Consider the following 14,899-nt stretch of genomic DNA (forward strand, 5'->3'; position numbering starts at 1 on the left):
GTATGTATGTAAGAGCGACCCTCGGCGGTTTACATAAAATAGGAATAAAACATTAATTAAAATACAATAAAACAGTAAAACAATAAAACAGTACATTAAAAACATTGTATCAAACAATTTGATTAATCTGGTTACAGGTTTTATAGGTTTTGTTCTTTAAAGGCCACGTTCTCTCTGTGAGCCAACCCAGGCTTTAAGATGGTTTGCAGAAGTCCTTCTCTTGGCCCACCACCAGAGACTTGTTTAGAGTGTTGGTTGGAGAAAGAACCGTTGATATATAAAACTAATCTGGCTACTGAGGTGAGATTTAATAAGTTAAATAATAATAGCAGTATTTTAATGATACTTCAGTGATGTTTTATTGTTTTGTAACTGTTTAATAATACATGTTATTTTAACACTGTTAACTGCAAATGGGTTTGGATGGTGGTGGTTATGCCTGATCAAGCCGTTTTATGGGACGTACCCCATCCCAACCCCAGAGATCAAAGGCTACAATGCCTGATCCAAGGGGGATGGGTGGGTCAGGTGCTGCTGCCTAATAAAGCAATATCAAATGTGGGTAGAGAATCAGTTATCTTGGGACCAGGTTTTCACAGAAGGGATCATGATCTGGCCAATAACTTTGTGCGGATCTTACAGTTTGTGGCTTCGTTGCTGAGGCAGAATAGGGTTAATGAGGAAAGTGCAAAATAGGTTGGCACATTTTTGTTTCACCCTAGGGACTAGAGGAAAGCACACTAACGTGGCCATAAGGAAAAGCTCTGTAATTCAGGAGAGAGCAGCTAGCCTCTGCTTTTGGGGAAGCCTTGGAAGCTCCAGTGAGGCAAATTTCCAGGATACCTAATTTGCCTATTTTGTCCAGACAGAGCAATAGCTACGTCCTGCTTTAAAAACCTAAGCTTCTATGCCTCTTGCCTGGATGAGTAAGCAGGACTGCCAGGGTAGAACTGCAGGGAAATGTTTCAAGAGCTACAGTGCAAAGCCATCTCACAGCAATGAAGTCTACACCTCCACTTTGCCTAAAGTCAGTCTTTCTCAAATTATTTTAACATATTATTCCCCATTCTTGGTCCCAGGGAAACTAAAGTAATCAAAACTTGAAACAACAGATCTGTACCTTTATCTCTTATTTTCACTTAAATACAAAATCACTTTTGTATTTTTTATTGAATGACTGTTGAATTGAATGAGCTAACCTCACCTCATTAGAAATTGTTCTATTTTTGGCTTTTTAAAAATTCCCCCAAGAAATAACTTGAATACTTTGATTCTATTGTCTTATAGATCAGTAAAATCTACTTTATTTGGAAGAGTTTGTTGCATGTAGAGTAACTAGGTTTAATTTACCAAGACGCACTTTGGGCCATTGTTTAAGTTTCCTTGATGGATAGGTATTAGCAGTTGTATTAAAGTTTGTAACACATTCCTATATCAATGAGCATGATAACAGTATTTGATAGATAATTGCTGAGAAATAGAAGGATAATGCTAGTGTCTAAGCACTGAGAGAAGATTATTTGAGAGAATGGCTTCCATTTAGGTCCTCAAGAGATTTTCTCTTTCTCTTACCAGTTGTATGGCTTCATTGGCACGAGCTTTAGCATCTTTGGAAATTACATCAGCTTCCTCAATATGGTCCTTGATATTGCTGTAGGCCTTAAAAGCTACTGTGGCGTTGAAGGAGAGGTTTTTAGCTTCATCAAGGATTCTGTTAGGAAAAAAATTATTTTCAACTTTAAAAAATCAAGAGGGGACTTCAGATGTTAAGGTACAGTTCTAGACCCATATGTATTAATGCCTTTTTGCACATAGGTACTCCCTACAGACCTCAACTAGATTTTCTTCTGAGTAGACATACACAGAATTTGAACTTACCAGGTTGATTCTAACAAGAAAAAAACAAGTCTGAAATGTTTGGGATTAGGCCACAGAACAGGAATACTGCAATGTTACAGCGTGAAACACTCCTCTCATGATAAAGAATGTGCTGATCACTGATCCTGCACTCCAAAGTTCTGAAATACTTAATTATGTTGGAAACTCTCTCTTGCTTTTTTATATTTATCAAACCAAAATCAAGAATGAGAACTACAATCTGTCTATTTCTTTGGGAAGATTGGGACATTGCTATCTTGCCTTGGGAAAGATTACAGAAACATGATGATGGGGTTTGGGAATCCCTGATTAATTGTCAAAGAGAATAAAAAGAGGAAATGTTTTTTCTATTTCTCCCTGCTAGCAAATTCTATAGTCAATGAAACTGAAATAGCAAACTTGTCAACTTACCCATCCAAAATAGCAGATGAATCGTTCAGCTGGGCAGCATGGGCTTCTGCCTGCAGGACTTTTTCTGGAAGCTTCTTGTCTTTGATGTCTTGAGAGAGATCATCTATTTTACCCTTCAGCTCTTCAGAAAGTGGGCCTATTTCATTCTGAATATCATCTATGTACTAAGGAACAGAAAACAGAAGCATGTTTAAGTAACTCCTTAAGCACAGAAATTATATTCCCTTGCAACATGATTATTTTCCTATTATATTGAAATGAATCAATGAGCTTAATCATCCATTAAAAGAATTCTGACACCTATAGTTTGGATTTCTAGGTTTAGGATCCTACCTGCTGGCCTAAAAGCTGAACTGAACTTTTACAGTTTCCTCAACTATACAAACTTAACTAATCACATTTCATCAAAATATAAAGTGGGATTAGTTAATTAATACAAAACTGTTATTCCACCTCAGCCACATTTAGAATTATATTTCTTGGATTTTATTTGCTTAAAGGCTTACTGAAAAGTAATTGGCCCAATTAGTTATGAGAGGAACCCATGAGCAAAAAAGCATATTTCATTATGCCATCAATTTATGCCTCCAGCTAAAGCATGCTGTGAAATACATTATAATTGATAAAACTGGTTCTTCATGAATTTTCTAGAACCAATTCTCTATGCATAATATTTGTTTCTCATTAAAATCAGAAATAAAATAAAAAATACTGTAATCCATGGCAGCCTCTGATTATACTTATCCAGTGGAAGAAACTTACCAGAGCTTAGCCAGACCACCAGTAGCAGCTGCTAAGTTGGGTAAAGGGAAGGGGCTGAAGAATCAGTATGGGAAAGGAGGAAGAGTGTGGATGCTTCGGGTCCAAGAGTGAGCGATCAGTTTATTCTTAATACAGATCAATTACTTTTAGACCTCTTAGGGAACGGTTTTCTGAGAGAGAGGCCAATCTAATGTGGAGCTGTGGGAACACAGGCTGCCCTCTTTTAAGGCAAGAGACATTGGCAGGATTAAAGGCTTTCATCAGAACACTGAAAGCAGCATTGTCCTGTCGCCCCGTAAAGCTCTGTACATTCATACAACGTCATTAAGCACATATAAAAGGGATGGAGTTTGCATTGTGATGGCGGAACACTGCTTTGATAATTTGGTATCCCTTGTACTCCCTACACTGCTGCTTAAAGCTCTTGTCCGCTACCAACTCAAAGTGCTGTCCACCCATGAGTCTGTGGAAAACTGTACTGGCATGAAATTTGCAGTCCCCACTGCCAATCCCTATCTTGCTTGCTTCTTTTCCCATTCACTACCAATTCTTGATTTTTTTTTCCTAGAGGTGACAAAGCTTAACTGTAGAGAGTAAGGAAGATGATCTTGATGGAAATATGCAAGGACCATTACCTAGGCAAAGAAGGCTTAAAAAATGTTTCAGACCTCTTTGCCTGGGTAACAGTCTGTGCATATTTCCATCAAGATCATCTTCCTTACTCTCTACACTAACAGATACTTGAGGCTATCCTTGGACAGAGTAAAGGGGAAATAGTACTTTAAAACTGAAACAGCTAGGGGTGACTGAAGCTTGCCTCATTCATGGGCTGGTGGTGAAATGAATGCAGCATTGTAGGGACAGGGCAGAACAAAGAGGTTGCCAGGACATGTTTGTCCCATAGTTAAATGAAAGTCAGAAAAAGCCCATAGTGAAGATTAGCATATGTAATGAATGTGATTATGGCATTTTCTCTATCCAGACAATAAAATGAATTGATTTTTGAGGGTGGATGGAAAGGCTACTTAATTTTATGAGGTGCCCAAGCATTTCCTCCCCTCCCCTGAAGTTGTATTTAGAATGAGTTTGGTGCTTTCAAAAATCTAACCTGACAAAGTAGCATTATTTCCAGGTGTATGTGATTAAAAAAAAGGGTAGTTGCCTTCACTGGTCTGCATTTTTGTCTCATTCCCATCTCAGGTACTCTAGGTACTATAGCAGAATTATAAACACACAGAACCAAATGATTGGAAGAGAACATTGGGCATTATGACCAATCACTTAAGTGCTTAAGGCCAAATTAAAGCATCCATAGGTGTCTACAGGGAAGGACAAGTGGGGGAAATGTTGAAACATGTATCATGACACAAACAATGGGACTTGCATACTTGTGTCTGATGATGGGATGCAAGTATAACAGTCTGGGTCTTGTCTTGTGATGTTGTGACACATACTTTTCATCACTAAGATTTGTACCAAATGTCTATCGAAGTATCCCAAACATTTTTACATCCAGTGAAGGGAAGCTCACCACCTCTCTGAACAATTGCTTTGCAGTATTGTCTTCATCTCCATTTTCCAAGCATCTGAAAAGTAACAGCTGAATTTCTGTACATAATCTAATTTCCAAGGGCCACTCTTGACTGATTTTTTGGTATTAAGCATCTGACCTGCTCAGGAAACTAAAGTCATTAGCTTTATTTTTCACTACTTCATTAAAAAAATCACATACACAAAACCTGCAAAAATATATGCTAATTAATGATTCTTATTCTAATATAAATGAATCCTGCCACTCAAGCATGTCATTGTGTCACTTCAATCTTTGGAAGAGTTTTTTTTTTTGCTTCCATTTCTCCCCTAACCTAACATTTAGCTTTGCCGTATTCTCTGTCTCACAATATGCTACTTATTGTATCTGAAAAGGTAAATTACATTTTTTTATTGCCTGCTGATTCTCTTTTGTGTTGAACCATATTACAGCCTCCACCCTTAAAACATAGATCACATTTTACCTCTACAGCCAAAATGATTCCGTTTGCAAGGTCATTAGCTTCACTAAGGATGCCATTTCCTTCTCTTAGAGTATTTTCAGTCTCCTGTTGTCCATTTTCTATAGCTTGCTTCTTTTTCTATATGCAAAATATAGAAGCACTTGTGATTTTACATAGTAATAAAACATTCCATTTCCACTATTATTATTTCAACCAGTACTGTGCCAACATTTTATTTTATTTATTTATAAATATAAATATATGTATTGACCACTCATATTCAATTTACCAGCACAGTCATTGTTTTGTATTTTGTTTTCAAGAAGAAATTTTAACTTTAATTCTCATAGGTGGGGTACCCTTAGCTAATCTACTGTCATAGATGGAGTATATTTAACCTGGTTGCTTAGACATGTGTGAATATCCTATCTGTCAACATATAATAATTTCTCCAGTGATCCACTGCCTCCCTGATTTCCCATATTTCAATTAAATCTGAAAAAGATAACTCCCATTGAATGTTTAAGTGGTTAGTGAAGTTGCATAGTAATAGAAAACGGAAAAAGTAACACCATTTTTTACTTAAAAAGAATTGCACAAGCAAAATAAGTTCTAAAAAACATTGAAAATGGTATGGGAATAAAACTTTGGGGGATTTCCAACTGGAAATTTGGATCAGTAGAGCTTCATCTGCATGATGAAATACAGGTTGGCATTTGTAAAGAATCTGAAAACTTCCACATTCTCTAATACTTACACATGCGGTTGAATAAATAATAGTAAAAATAATTATTGCAGTGTATTATTAATATTTCACTGTATTATAGAGGGCTATGCAGTGCTTCAGAGTGAAAGCAACCATTCAAAGATATGAAGGTGCTGAATGAGTGGTGGTTGTGACCAGTCCTCAAGGTTCTGGCCATCCCAGCACCTCTGCGCCACATGATTGTGATCTGGGCACTTGGCAACTGGCTTGCACTTACGATGGTTGCAGCATCCCACGGTCATGTGATCGTCATTTGCGACCTTCCCTGCAGGCTTCCCCCAAAGTAAACGGGGAGCAAAGCAAAGCAAATGGGGAGCAAAGCAAAGCAAATGGGGAGCAAAGCAAAGTAAATGGGGAGCAAAGCAAAGCAAATGGGGAAGCCAGCAGGAAAGGTTGCAAATTGCTAGGGTAGGTCTCCCTCACCTACGTACCCTCCCCAAGCCTCGCTGCACTTGCACTGCACCTCTATAGCCACGCATGCCTCTCCCTCACCCAGCAGCAGCCACCCCAAGCCCTGCCATGCTTGCGACGTGTCTCCCCAGCCACCTGTACACCCCCTTGCTCTCTCTCTCACCCGGCAGCAGCCACTTGCCTACCCGCTGGCCTGCTCGCAAGCTGCCTGGGACTCGCAACGTCCTGCCCGCTCCCCACTGTCTCTGGTTGCTGGAAACCAGCAGAAAGTTGCAAGGAGGTGCTCGCTTATTGATCCACAATCCTTGCTTAATGACAGCAATGGGGACTGCAGGGATTGCTGTCGCTAAGTAATGTTGTCTCACGACATCACACTTTATGACTGCGTTGCTTAGCAGTGGAAATTGCAGTCCCAAATGCCATCATAACTTGAGGAATACCTGTCCTCGAGGCACTTAGCACCTGTGAGCAACTTCTTAAAGCAGCTGCATCTTTCCCAGGAATTGTACACTTGTTTTTTCAGAGAAGCAGAGAAATAAATTGTGCACTTGTCCCCCACCGCTGCATCATCATCCTAGAAAAGAGGTGTTTGGTTTAAGAAGTTGCAAACAGGTGTTACATCTGCATCCCTATATGCACCAAAGCACCTTTTTGTCAATGAATCCCTGCCCAGTCCTTATATAATAACAACAAAGAAATGTGTGCCTTCAAGTCATGCTTTATGATAAAATACACAACTATATAATTTTTGGAAAGTTCACCATGTTTTAGAAGAATAAACTGAAGGATCAAATTAAAAATAAAATCCATGGTTTGTCTTTCTTTCTTTCTTTCACCTTCAAGTCAGTATTGACTTTTGGCCACTGCTTGGACGTGTCCCTGCAGTTTTCTTGGCAAGATTTTCAGAGATAGTTTGCCATTGCCTGCTTCCTAGGGCTGAGAGAGAGTGACTGGCCCAAAGTCACCCAGTTGCCTTTGTGCCTAAAGTGGGACTAGAACTTATAGCCTCTTGCCTGGTGCCTTAACCACTACACCAACCTGGCTCTCTTTTAATCTTTTATATTAGCTTGGCTGAATAATCTCAAGAGTCATGAAAAAACTGTGGTAAACATGGGCAACACTAATGGTCTTGGACTGTATTTCAATGGGACACCAGCTGAGAATTCCAGGATTGTAGGCTAGACTGAAACATTATTTAAAAATCCCAGAAGACAACCCTGGCAAATCACTTTCACAGGGCTGACTAGAAAATTACATAAATATTTTCAAGTCACCAGAAGCTTGACTTGAAAGAGACTCTACTTTCAAGAATGGCATCAACAGGGACAAAGGTGGACCTTCTCAATGGTTGTTCTCCTTTTCTGGAACAGCCTTCCCCTTGAAATCCAAGTAGCCCCAACACTGCTAAGCTTCAGGAAGGTAATGAAAACCTGTGTGTTTCAGCTGAGCGTGGAGGTTGATATGTGATGAGGTTGTTCCCTCTTGCTGTGGAATGTTTTATTTAATTCAACTTCCATTGTGCCCTGGTACATTGGGGGTGTTGGGATGTTATTATTTGTTATGTTGATTGCTAGCATACTGTTTTTTTTTTAACCTTTGTTATGGATGTGGGGTATGCAAGCTACTTAAGAGACGGCAACAACTGAAACAGCATAGAAACACAGTAAATTTTAAAAGACCATCTACAGTGTTTCCTATTACAAAGCACCCTTTATCAGAAAGCTGATGATGTTAGAAGAAATGTACTTGCCAAAGGACTTAAGAGACACATGGATCAAGCAACCTGCAGATTGACAAAGGAGATGTCTATGGACACTGGTGTTTATGGACCCCATCTGTGAACCTTGGCCATTTAATCTAAGTAGCCCATACTGGTGGGTCAGGAACTGTAAAGCCTTAGAGCCATTACCTTATTCTGAGCAGTTAGTTTCCAGAGTGAAATCTCTGCCCTGCTGTTCCTGTCCCTTTTCTTGTTTACTGACTAAACCTTGATAACTACCCAGCTTTGACCATGCCTCTGCCACTATCCCTCTGATTTTTTTTAATAAGAAATGTATTAAGTTTAAAACAAAGATAAAAGCTACAAAAAAAAAACCTACAAAAAGAAAAAGAACTAAAAAAGTGTGAAACACAATGAAGAAGAATTTTAAAGATAACATATTACAATCTTTATAATTATTTTTCCTTGTGTTTCACACTTTTTTAGTTTCTTTTTCTTTTACTATCCCTCTGACTTTTGACCCAATATTTTTCTCTTTTGGGACCCCTAGAAATTGGACACAATTGTCTTTGGACTGGTTTGCATTTAATTAGATATGAATACTGGACACTTTGAAAATCATTTGGAAGAACTGCTTTGGATATAGTTCAGGCTTCCAAGCAAGTCTGGAAAAAATGGAGCTACTTTCTAACCTGCATTATAGACACACTGTTTTAATGTTTCAATTTATTAAAGCAATTTCAATTTATTAATATCCTTTTTTCAGGTTCATGCTGAAGCCTGAAAGAAAAACTGCATGCTTTAATAAACAGCTAAGAGCTGGTTTGCTTGTACAAGGTTTAAAATAATTCTTCCAGATCATTTCTAAAGAGTGTAAAGCCTTAATCACCCAAAGCTTAATACAATTATTCAAGACAAAGGGAGGAGAAAAAGAGAGGAAGGCCTGCAGATTTTATACATATAAGCCCCACCATCAAAAGAAATCCCAAGAACAACAAAAGTGTATCTTTATGATTTGAAACATGGTTACATGACACTTGATAAAAAATATTCCAGGAATCTAAATGATAAAAAATGTTTTGCTTTGACTGCATGGAATCCCATAAAACAGATTGTGATGAACACAAATTTTAAAAAATGTTTCTACCCAGATGTGTGCTGTGTGTATGTATATATACCGGGTGTACCAAGAGTCAGGCCCCTTAGACAAATTATAGTATAAATTACATTAAACATTCGAACTGGTTGCTATTTTCTTCTAAACACTTCCTTACTCATGTGATGTGTGACCTTTGAACATTCCTAAGTACATAATATTTTCTCTGAAAAAAATTATTAAAATTAATTAAATATATTGTGATTGGCCTATGAGGCCTAACCTTTGGTTACCCTCTATGCAGTATGTGTGTGTATATATAATCTTTAGTATTTTTCTGTTTCCTCCTTTGAAGAACAGACTGAGAAGCAACACTACCCTTAAGACTGTTAGCCCATCTGGCCCTTGAAGCGTATTTATGGAAACTGCCATCACTGGATTAATATTTGCCTTTAGGCAAAACATGAGTGAGACATAAACAAGAAATTGAACACATTTGTCTTCATTTGAGGTTGACTTTGCTCTTACTATCACGGCTAAGCACTTGTTAATGTACAGTATAATGTGCTTTCAAGTCATTGCAATTAAACTCAAATCAAGGAAAATCATTTACACCACTTAACTACAAAAGATATATGATGGTTTGATTTATAACCTGAATTTGCATATACCCATTTTAATTCCTTACTTGAGAGCATGAGAGAAAAGAAAGGGTAGCCATACTAATATTGAAGATTAACCGTCCGTCTCTCTCTCTGTATGTGAATAGAATATCAACACAGAATGTGAAGTAACGGCTGTATGGGGCTCTACTTAGGCTTAGTCTATTTGAATTACTATACTCTATATGTATCATATATTAACCATGAACTAGTCACTGGAGTTTCTTTTCATTCTCTTCCTCATCTCAATAATAATTTTGCTGCTCAATAAAAACTTTGCTGCTGTAACTTAAATTACAAATAGTAATTTAAATAATGTGTCAAAGATTTTATTAAGTTATATTCATAGCATTTGGGTTTTTTTTTTTAAACTGGGAGAGAAAGCTCCTTATCTTGTTCAGACCACCTCTGCTTATATATGAAAAAGTCAGTGAAACGGGCTTGTGAGCAGACACCCACCTCCACTGTTGTCAAGTTTCTTTGGTTGATTGCAGATAGTCTGTCTGCCTCCCGAATTTTATTAGTTGCTTCTCTTAACAGGTTCAGAGCATCATCAATTTTATCATGGTAGTCTGCTAGTTTCTCTTTGACTTCATTTTTTAGGTCCTCAGTCTTCTTCCTTGGCTCTACAAATAGCTGGTTCATGTTCTTCAAGAGGTCTTCTGCTGACCTGTAACATACCATAAACAATGTTTAATAACAGATCTCTTATACCTCATTCTACCTTCTTCTGATAGGTGTTTAAACTAAATAGACTTAGTTTACGCAGCTGTCCATTAGGACATGCTTCATTCATGATATTGCTTTGCAATGCTTATTGGTCTTAGCAGGCACTAAACAGCGGCTTAGCATGTCTCCTGCTGAACGATTCAGGCCTAGCATCATTAATAGTTCAAGCTAGGAATATATGCATTGGATTTAACTGGATCTTGAACTGAGTACTGAATCAAGCTGATTTAGAAGGAAGTTGTGAATGTCAGGCTCAAAGCAGGGATCCTCTGAAGTAGACTAATCTCAGCCTTTGGGCTCCTTATTGATGACTCACAGAAGCAGAGAGACATTTCCCCTGCAGAAATATGCATTTCTGCTGAAATTCTCAGACTGACAGATCCAGTTTCTATTCTCAGTTGAATAACTTCACCAGGGACTCTCTGATCACAGTACTTTTATCTATGTTGTTTTAAAGAAGACTATTCCACAGAGGTGACAAAAGCTGTTGCTTCCTCAAGCCTCATTGTTCCAAAATTTATCCCTAAACTCATTTTTGAGGTAGTAATTGTAAAGGCAACATAGTGAAGGATAAAAATAACTGCAGGCAAATTTTAGTTGTTATTTTTTTATATTAATAAATCTGTATAAAATAGATAGAATCTGGGGATATTAAGGACTCATTGATCCAACTCTCTCTCTCTCTTTTCACTCGCTCTGTATTCATTTGTATACTGATAAGTGATTATAGCTATTCTCAAACAGAAATTAAAAAAAATCTTTTTTTATTATTTTAATTTCTGCTGTTTATTTGGACAGTCTTAAATTGCCACTGAAATTTCAATTTTCCCTGAAAACTGAAAGGAGTTTGATTACAGGCACAATAAAATCAACTATCAATTCATTTATATCTTCTCCTTTACTACTTACTCTAATTCATCTTGAGCTACTGCCTTTGGCACTTCCAATTTTCTCTTCCTAAGTTCTGTCATCATTTTGTCAACTTCGCTGTGTAATTCTTGCAGGCTTTTGTCAAGTGTCTTATCTGGGATCCCAACTGTCTCATTCAGTTTTAAAGCAGCATCATTTACATCTGCAGAAAGATGGCAAATTATGAATGTCAACAAAGTGCAAGTAGATGATGTTTAGCATATTCATTCCATTTCATTTACTGAAATGTTCATATGATATTCCTCATCTGAAATATGTCCCATTATTCCAATAATAAATAAAGAGACAACATGATTGGACATCATGTTTCTTAATATTTTGTGACCATAGCCTATTTGTACAACCCAAAGTCACATAATTTGTGCATGGGATTTTATGCAGAATTGCTAGAAAAGGATTGCATCTCAGTTCAAACAATGATACCAGGTTTACAATAAGAATTATATCTGCCTGGTCTTTTTTATTCAGTATGTTTTATAATCCCTAAATATTGCTTAATATTTTCTAATTACTATTCCCAATCACACTCTGAAGTTCATGGAATCAAATTCCTTTTAGGGACATAATTTGCTGAGTCTCAAGATGCACGTATATCTATCCGTTATTTGCAAGCAGATGTTCATTTCCAGCAAGAAATAATGTATTTTTAAAGCCATTTTGAGAAATTAAAGATGTACTCTTAATACACCTTGTAGAGTACTAAAACTACACGGCACTTTTTTCTTCTCCTCTTAAATGAAAATTTTACTGACTTGAAAATAAACAACAGCAAGGCAGAAGTTACCCATTAGTTATTTAATCATAATAGCTATTCTTCTAGACTCAAAATGTTCCTGAAGGAGAACATTCAATTTCTGCTGTTCTGTGGTCATAATTGCCAATTTACCAACAGTTGTAGCAAACTACCCTCCTTAGATTGTAGGAAGCCTATAATTATTTGACTATAGTTTCTCTAGTTTAACACAAAAGTCCATCATTTTAATCAACTGATCCTCTCATTTTAGGAACTCTTGTTCAGTGCCTTATATAATTATTCTTAAAATGTGTTGCTTTCCTTTCCTTGAGAAACTATTGGCACTTTCCCTTTCTTACCTTCTGCAGCCTGGAGGGTGACTTTGATGAGCTGTCCAAGCATCTTCGCTCTCTCATTAGTTGTCTTAGCATCCTGTCCAGTTTGTTCCCCATCTGCTGTCACCTTGGTTGCCTGGCAATACAGATTAAAGAAAAGTGCAATTAATGAACATGACAAGGAGATACTCCATCTGTCTGAATCTACTTGGAAACCTTTCCTCAGGCAAAAAGAGATCAATGAATTATTGATCAGATATACTGGAAGTGACACACACTTCCCAAGTACACAATTACATTTTATAACCACTTCTATCATTAAGGGTCCACCAGAGGCTCAATTTTTTATTTCTTGGAGAGCACATTGGAAGGAATAGGACACAAAGGAATTCTGGATAAAATTTTTCTTTGGCTTTATTCACATTCTTAAATATGTAAGACTCTACATTTGATGAAAATATTGGTGTCCCAATTGAAATCATGAGTCTCTTAGGATTTTATTAGGCACTTTAGTCCTATTGATTTCAGTGTTACTTAATGCTTACTTGAGAACACTTAAGTAGCACTTCAGAGTATGGTTTTAATGAATGATTCATAATTTGTTTATATGGCTATACCCATCATATAATCTATCAACAATAAACCTTCCTGCTTTGTAATATTACCTCAGTTCTAAATACATCCTTTGTTGGACAGATCAAAAATAGAAATTCACATATTCCCCTGCCCATTCTCCTTTCATTACCTTATTGCCAGAGAAGTAAATAAATCTCAGATTTGCTGAATCTGCAATGTCCTTGACACTCGAAATTAAGACCTCAATTTGTCAGGTGTATTGGCAAGATTATAGGTACAAAACAAAAAATGGTCTAGTGAGAGATTGTTTTTCTATTGTTCATATCATATATATTCAACCAGTTAGAAATATGGAAATAAAATGGTATTGAAATTATACCATATCATTGAGGTTTTGAACTCTCCATGAATATTAGTTACCACTAGTAAAGGGAACATTAACATGAGAAGCTGCAAAGTGAAAAAGCATTTTTTCATGCATAAAGGCCCTTTGGCCTCTATAATGTCCTGCCACATGAGGAAAGTCTTAAAACTTTTCTACGTGATCAGATAGAACTCTGGGAAGAATGAAATTGGTAAGATTCTCCTTTCCACTAGCCAATACAATACAGATTTAGGAAATCTCATTGGCTGGCTTCACATTATTAAAGCCCCCATTTGTTTCTTGAATAAACCATATTCTGCTGGCTTCACATAACACGTTCAGCCAAAACTGAAGACACTGTGGCTTAATATAATGTGTGACTACAGTAATGTAGAAATGAGCCCCACTAAACTTTATTGGACTTACTCCTAATGTCTGAGGACCATTAGAAGCTGATACAGTCACACATTGGTAAGTTATCATTTAGTATGTGACATTATAGATTTACTACCCAAAATAAATTATTAAAATAATTTTAAGGATTTTTTTTACTATAGTTAAATTTAGCAACACAACAGTAATACCAGTTGTTCTTGAAAACACAAATGGCACCAAGAATTTTTCTGTCCAGTTCTGTCCACAACTGGACAGAAAAATCTGACTACTAGGCAGTAGCAAAGAGAGACAGAAAACTCTACCTCTTTTCTAGTGGTTGTGTGGATTTTTAACACTCAGATACAGTAGCCTTAACAGAGAACAATGAACTAATCTTCATGTATCATAGTTCTATAATCTTCTGTCTCTTCATAACATTCCAAAGAAATGTAGCCATTCAACAGGGAGATAGCATACTGAAGGAAGAACTAAAATTTCATTCTCTGAAGATCCATTCTTTCTACCACTGGGTAAAATTATCCAAATTGGTTTCTACTTTTTTCTTGTGCAACCCATATCATCATCATTTTTTCTCCCTTCTGTTTTTCATCTGTCAAGGAATTGGTTAGATGACCCACATTTCACCTTTAGACTCTGACCATGCTGATTTTATCAACTCAACATGCTCCCTAATGAAGAGATTAGGGAGATCTTCAAAACTTGGAAATTTTGAGTACAGAGTATAAACGTATTGTCCAATATGGATTTTGAACGTGTCCAGCAAGCATCCAAATTTCATTGATGTGGAGTCAATGAAGTTTCAGTTTATTTAGTTTCATCACTAGGTGGCAGACTTTCTATGGATATAATCCTCTACCTGATAACTAATGAAAATTCCAGTTTCTGCAGTTTGTAGCTTTTACTAATGAAAGGAATAACCAACAGTAGAGGTGTCATCTGAAGAGGATCTTACCTCCAGAAAACAAAGGTTTTAATAACTGACTTTTCACCCCTCCTTTCTAAATGAGGTTTGCTTGATAGGATCTAAATCACAACTGAGATCTGATTTTGAGGCAGGATTTTTTATTCTTGCTGTGCCTCTGTTGGAGTACAAATTAAAATTTATTATTACTTTGCACTTCTCTTTTAAGGAAGTG

At 36.9% G+C, this 14,899-nt stretch overlaps 1 protein-coding gene across 1 annotated transcript in view; it reads right to left on the reverse strand.

Moving 5' to 3' along the window:
- LAMA2 (laminin subunit alpha 2) overlaps positions 1 to 14,899 on the reverse strand; it is a 352,961-nt gene that overhangs the window by 81,192 nt on the left and 256,870 nt on the right. Inside the window, exons 35-40 of the mRNA XM_063295339.1 lie at positions 12,452 to 12,563; positions 11,339 to 11,501; positions 10,160 to 10,370; positions 5,067 to 5,183; positions 2,290 to 2,453; positions 1,573 to 1,711 (exon numbers count right to left, since the gene is read on the reverse strand). Of these exons, the coding sequence (XP_063151409.1) occupies positions 1,573 to 1,711; positions 2,290 to 2,453; positions 5,067 to 5,183; positions 10,160 to 10,370; positions 11,339 to 11,501; positions 12,452 to 12,563 (906 nt within the window). The remainder of the gene's footprint in view (positions 1 to 1,572; positions 1,712 to 2,289; positions 2,454 to 5,066; positions 5,184 to 10,159; positions 10,371 to 11,338; positions 11,502 to 12,451; positions 12,564 to 14,899) is intronic.

This window comes from Candoia aspera, chromosome 1 (genome assembly GCF_035149785.1).
Source record: "Candoia aspera isolate rCanAsp1 chromosome 1, rCanAsp1.hap2, whole genome shotgun sequence".
NCBI classification, from domain to species: domain Eukaryota; kingdom Metazoa; phylum Chordata; class Lepidosauria; order Squamata; family Boidae; genus Candoia; species Candoia aspera.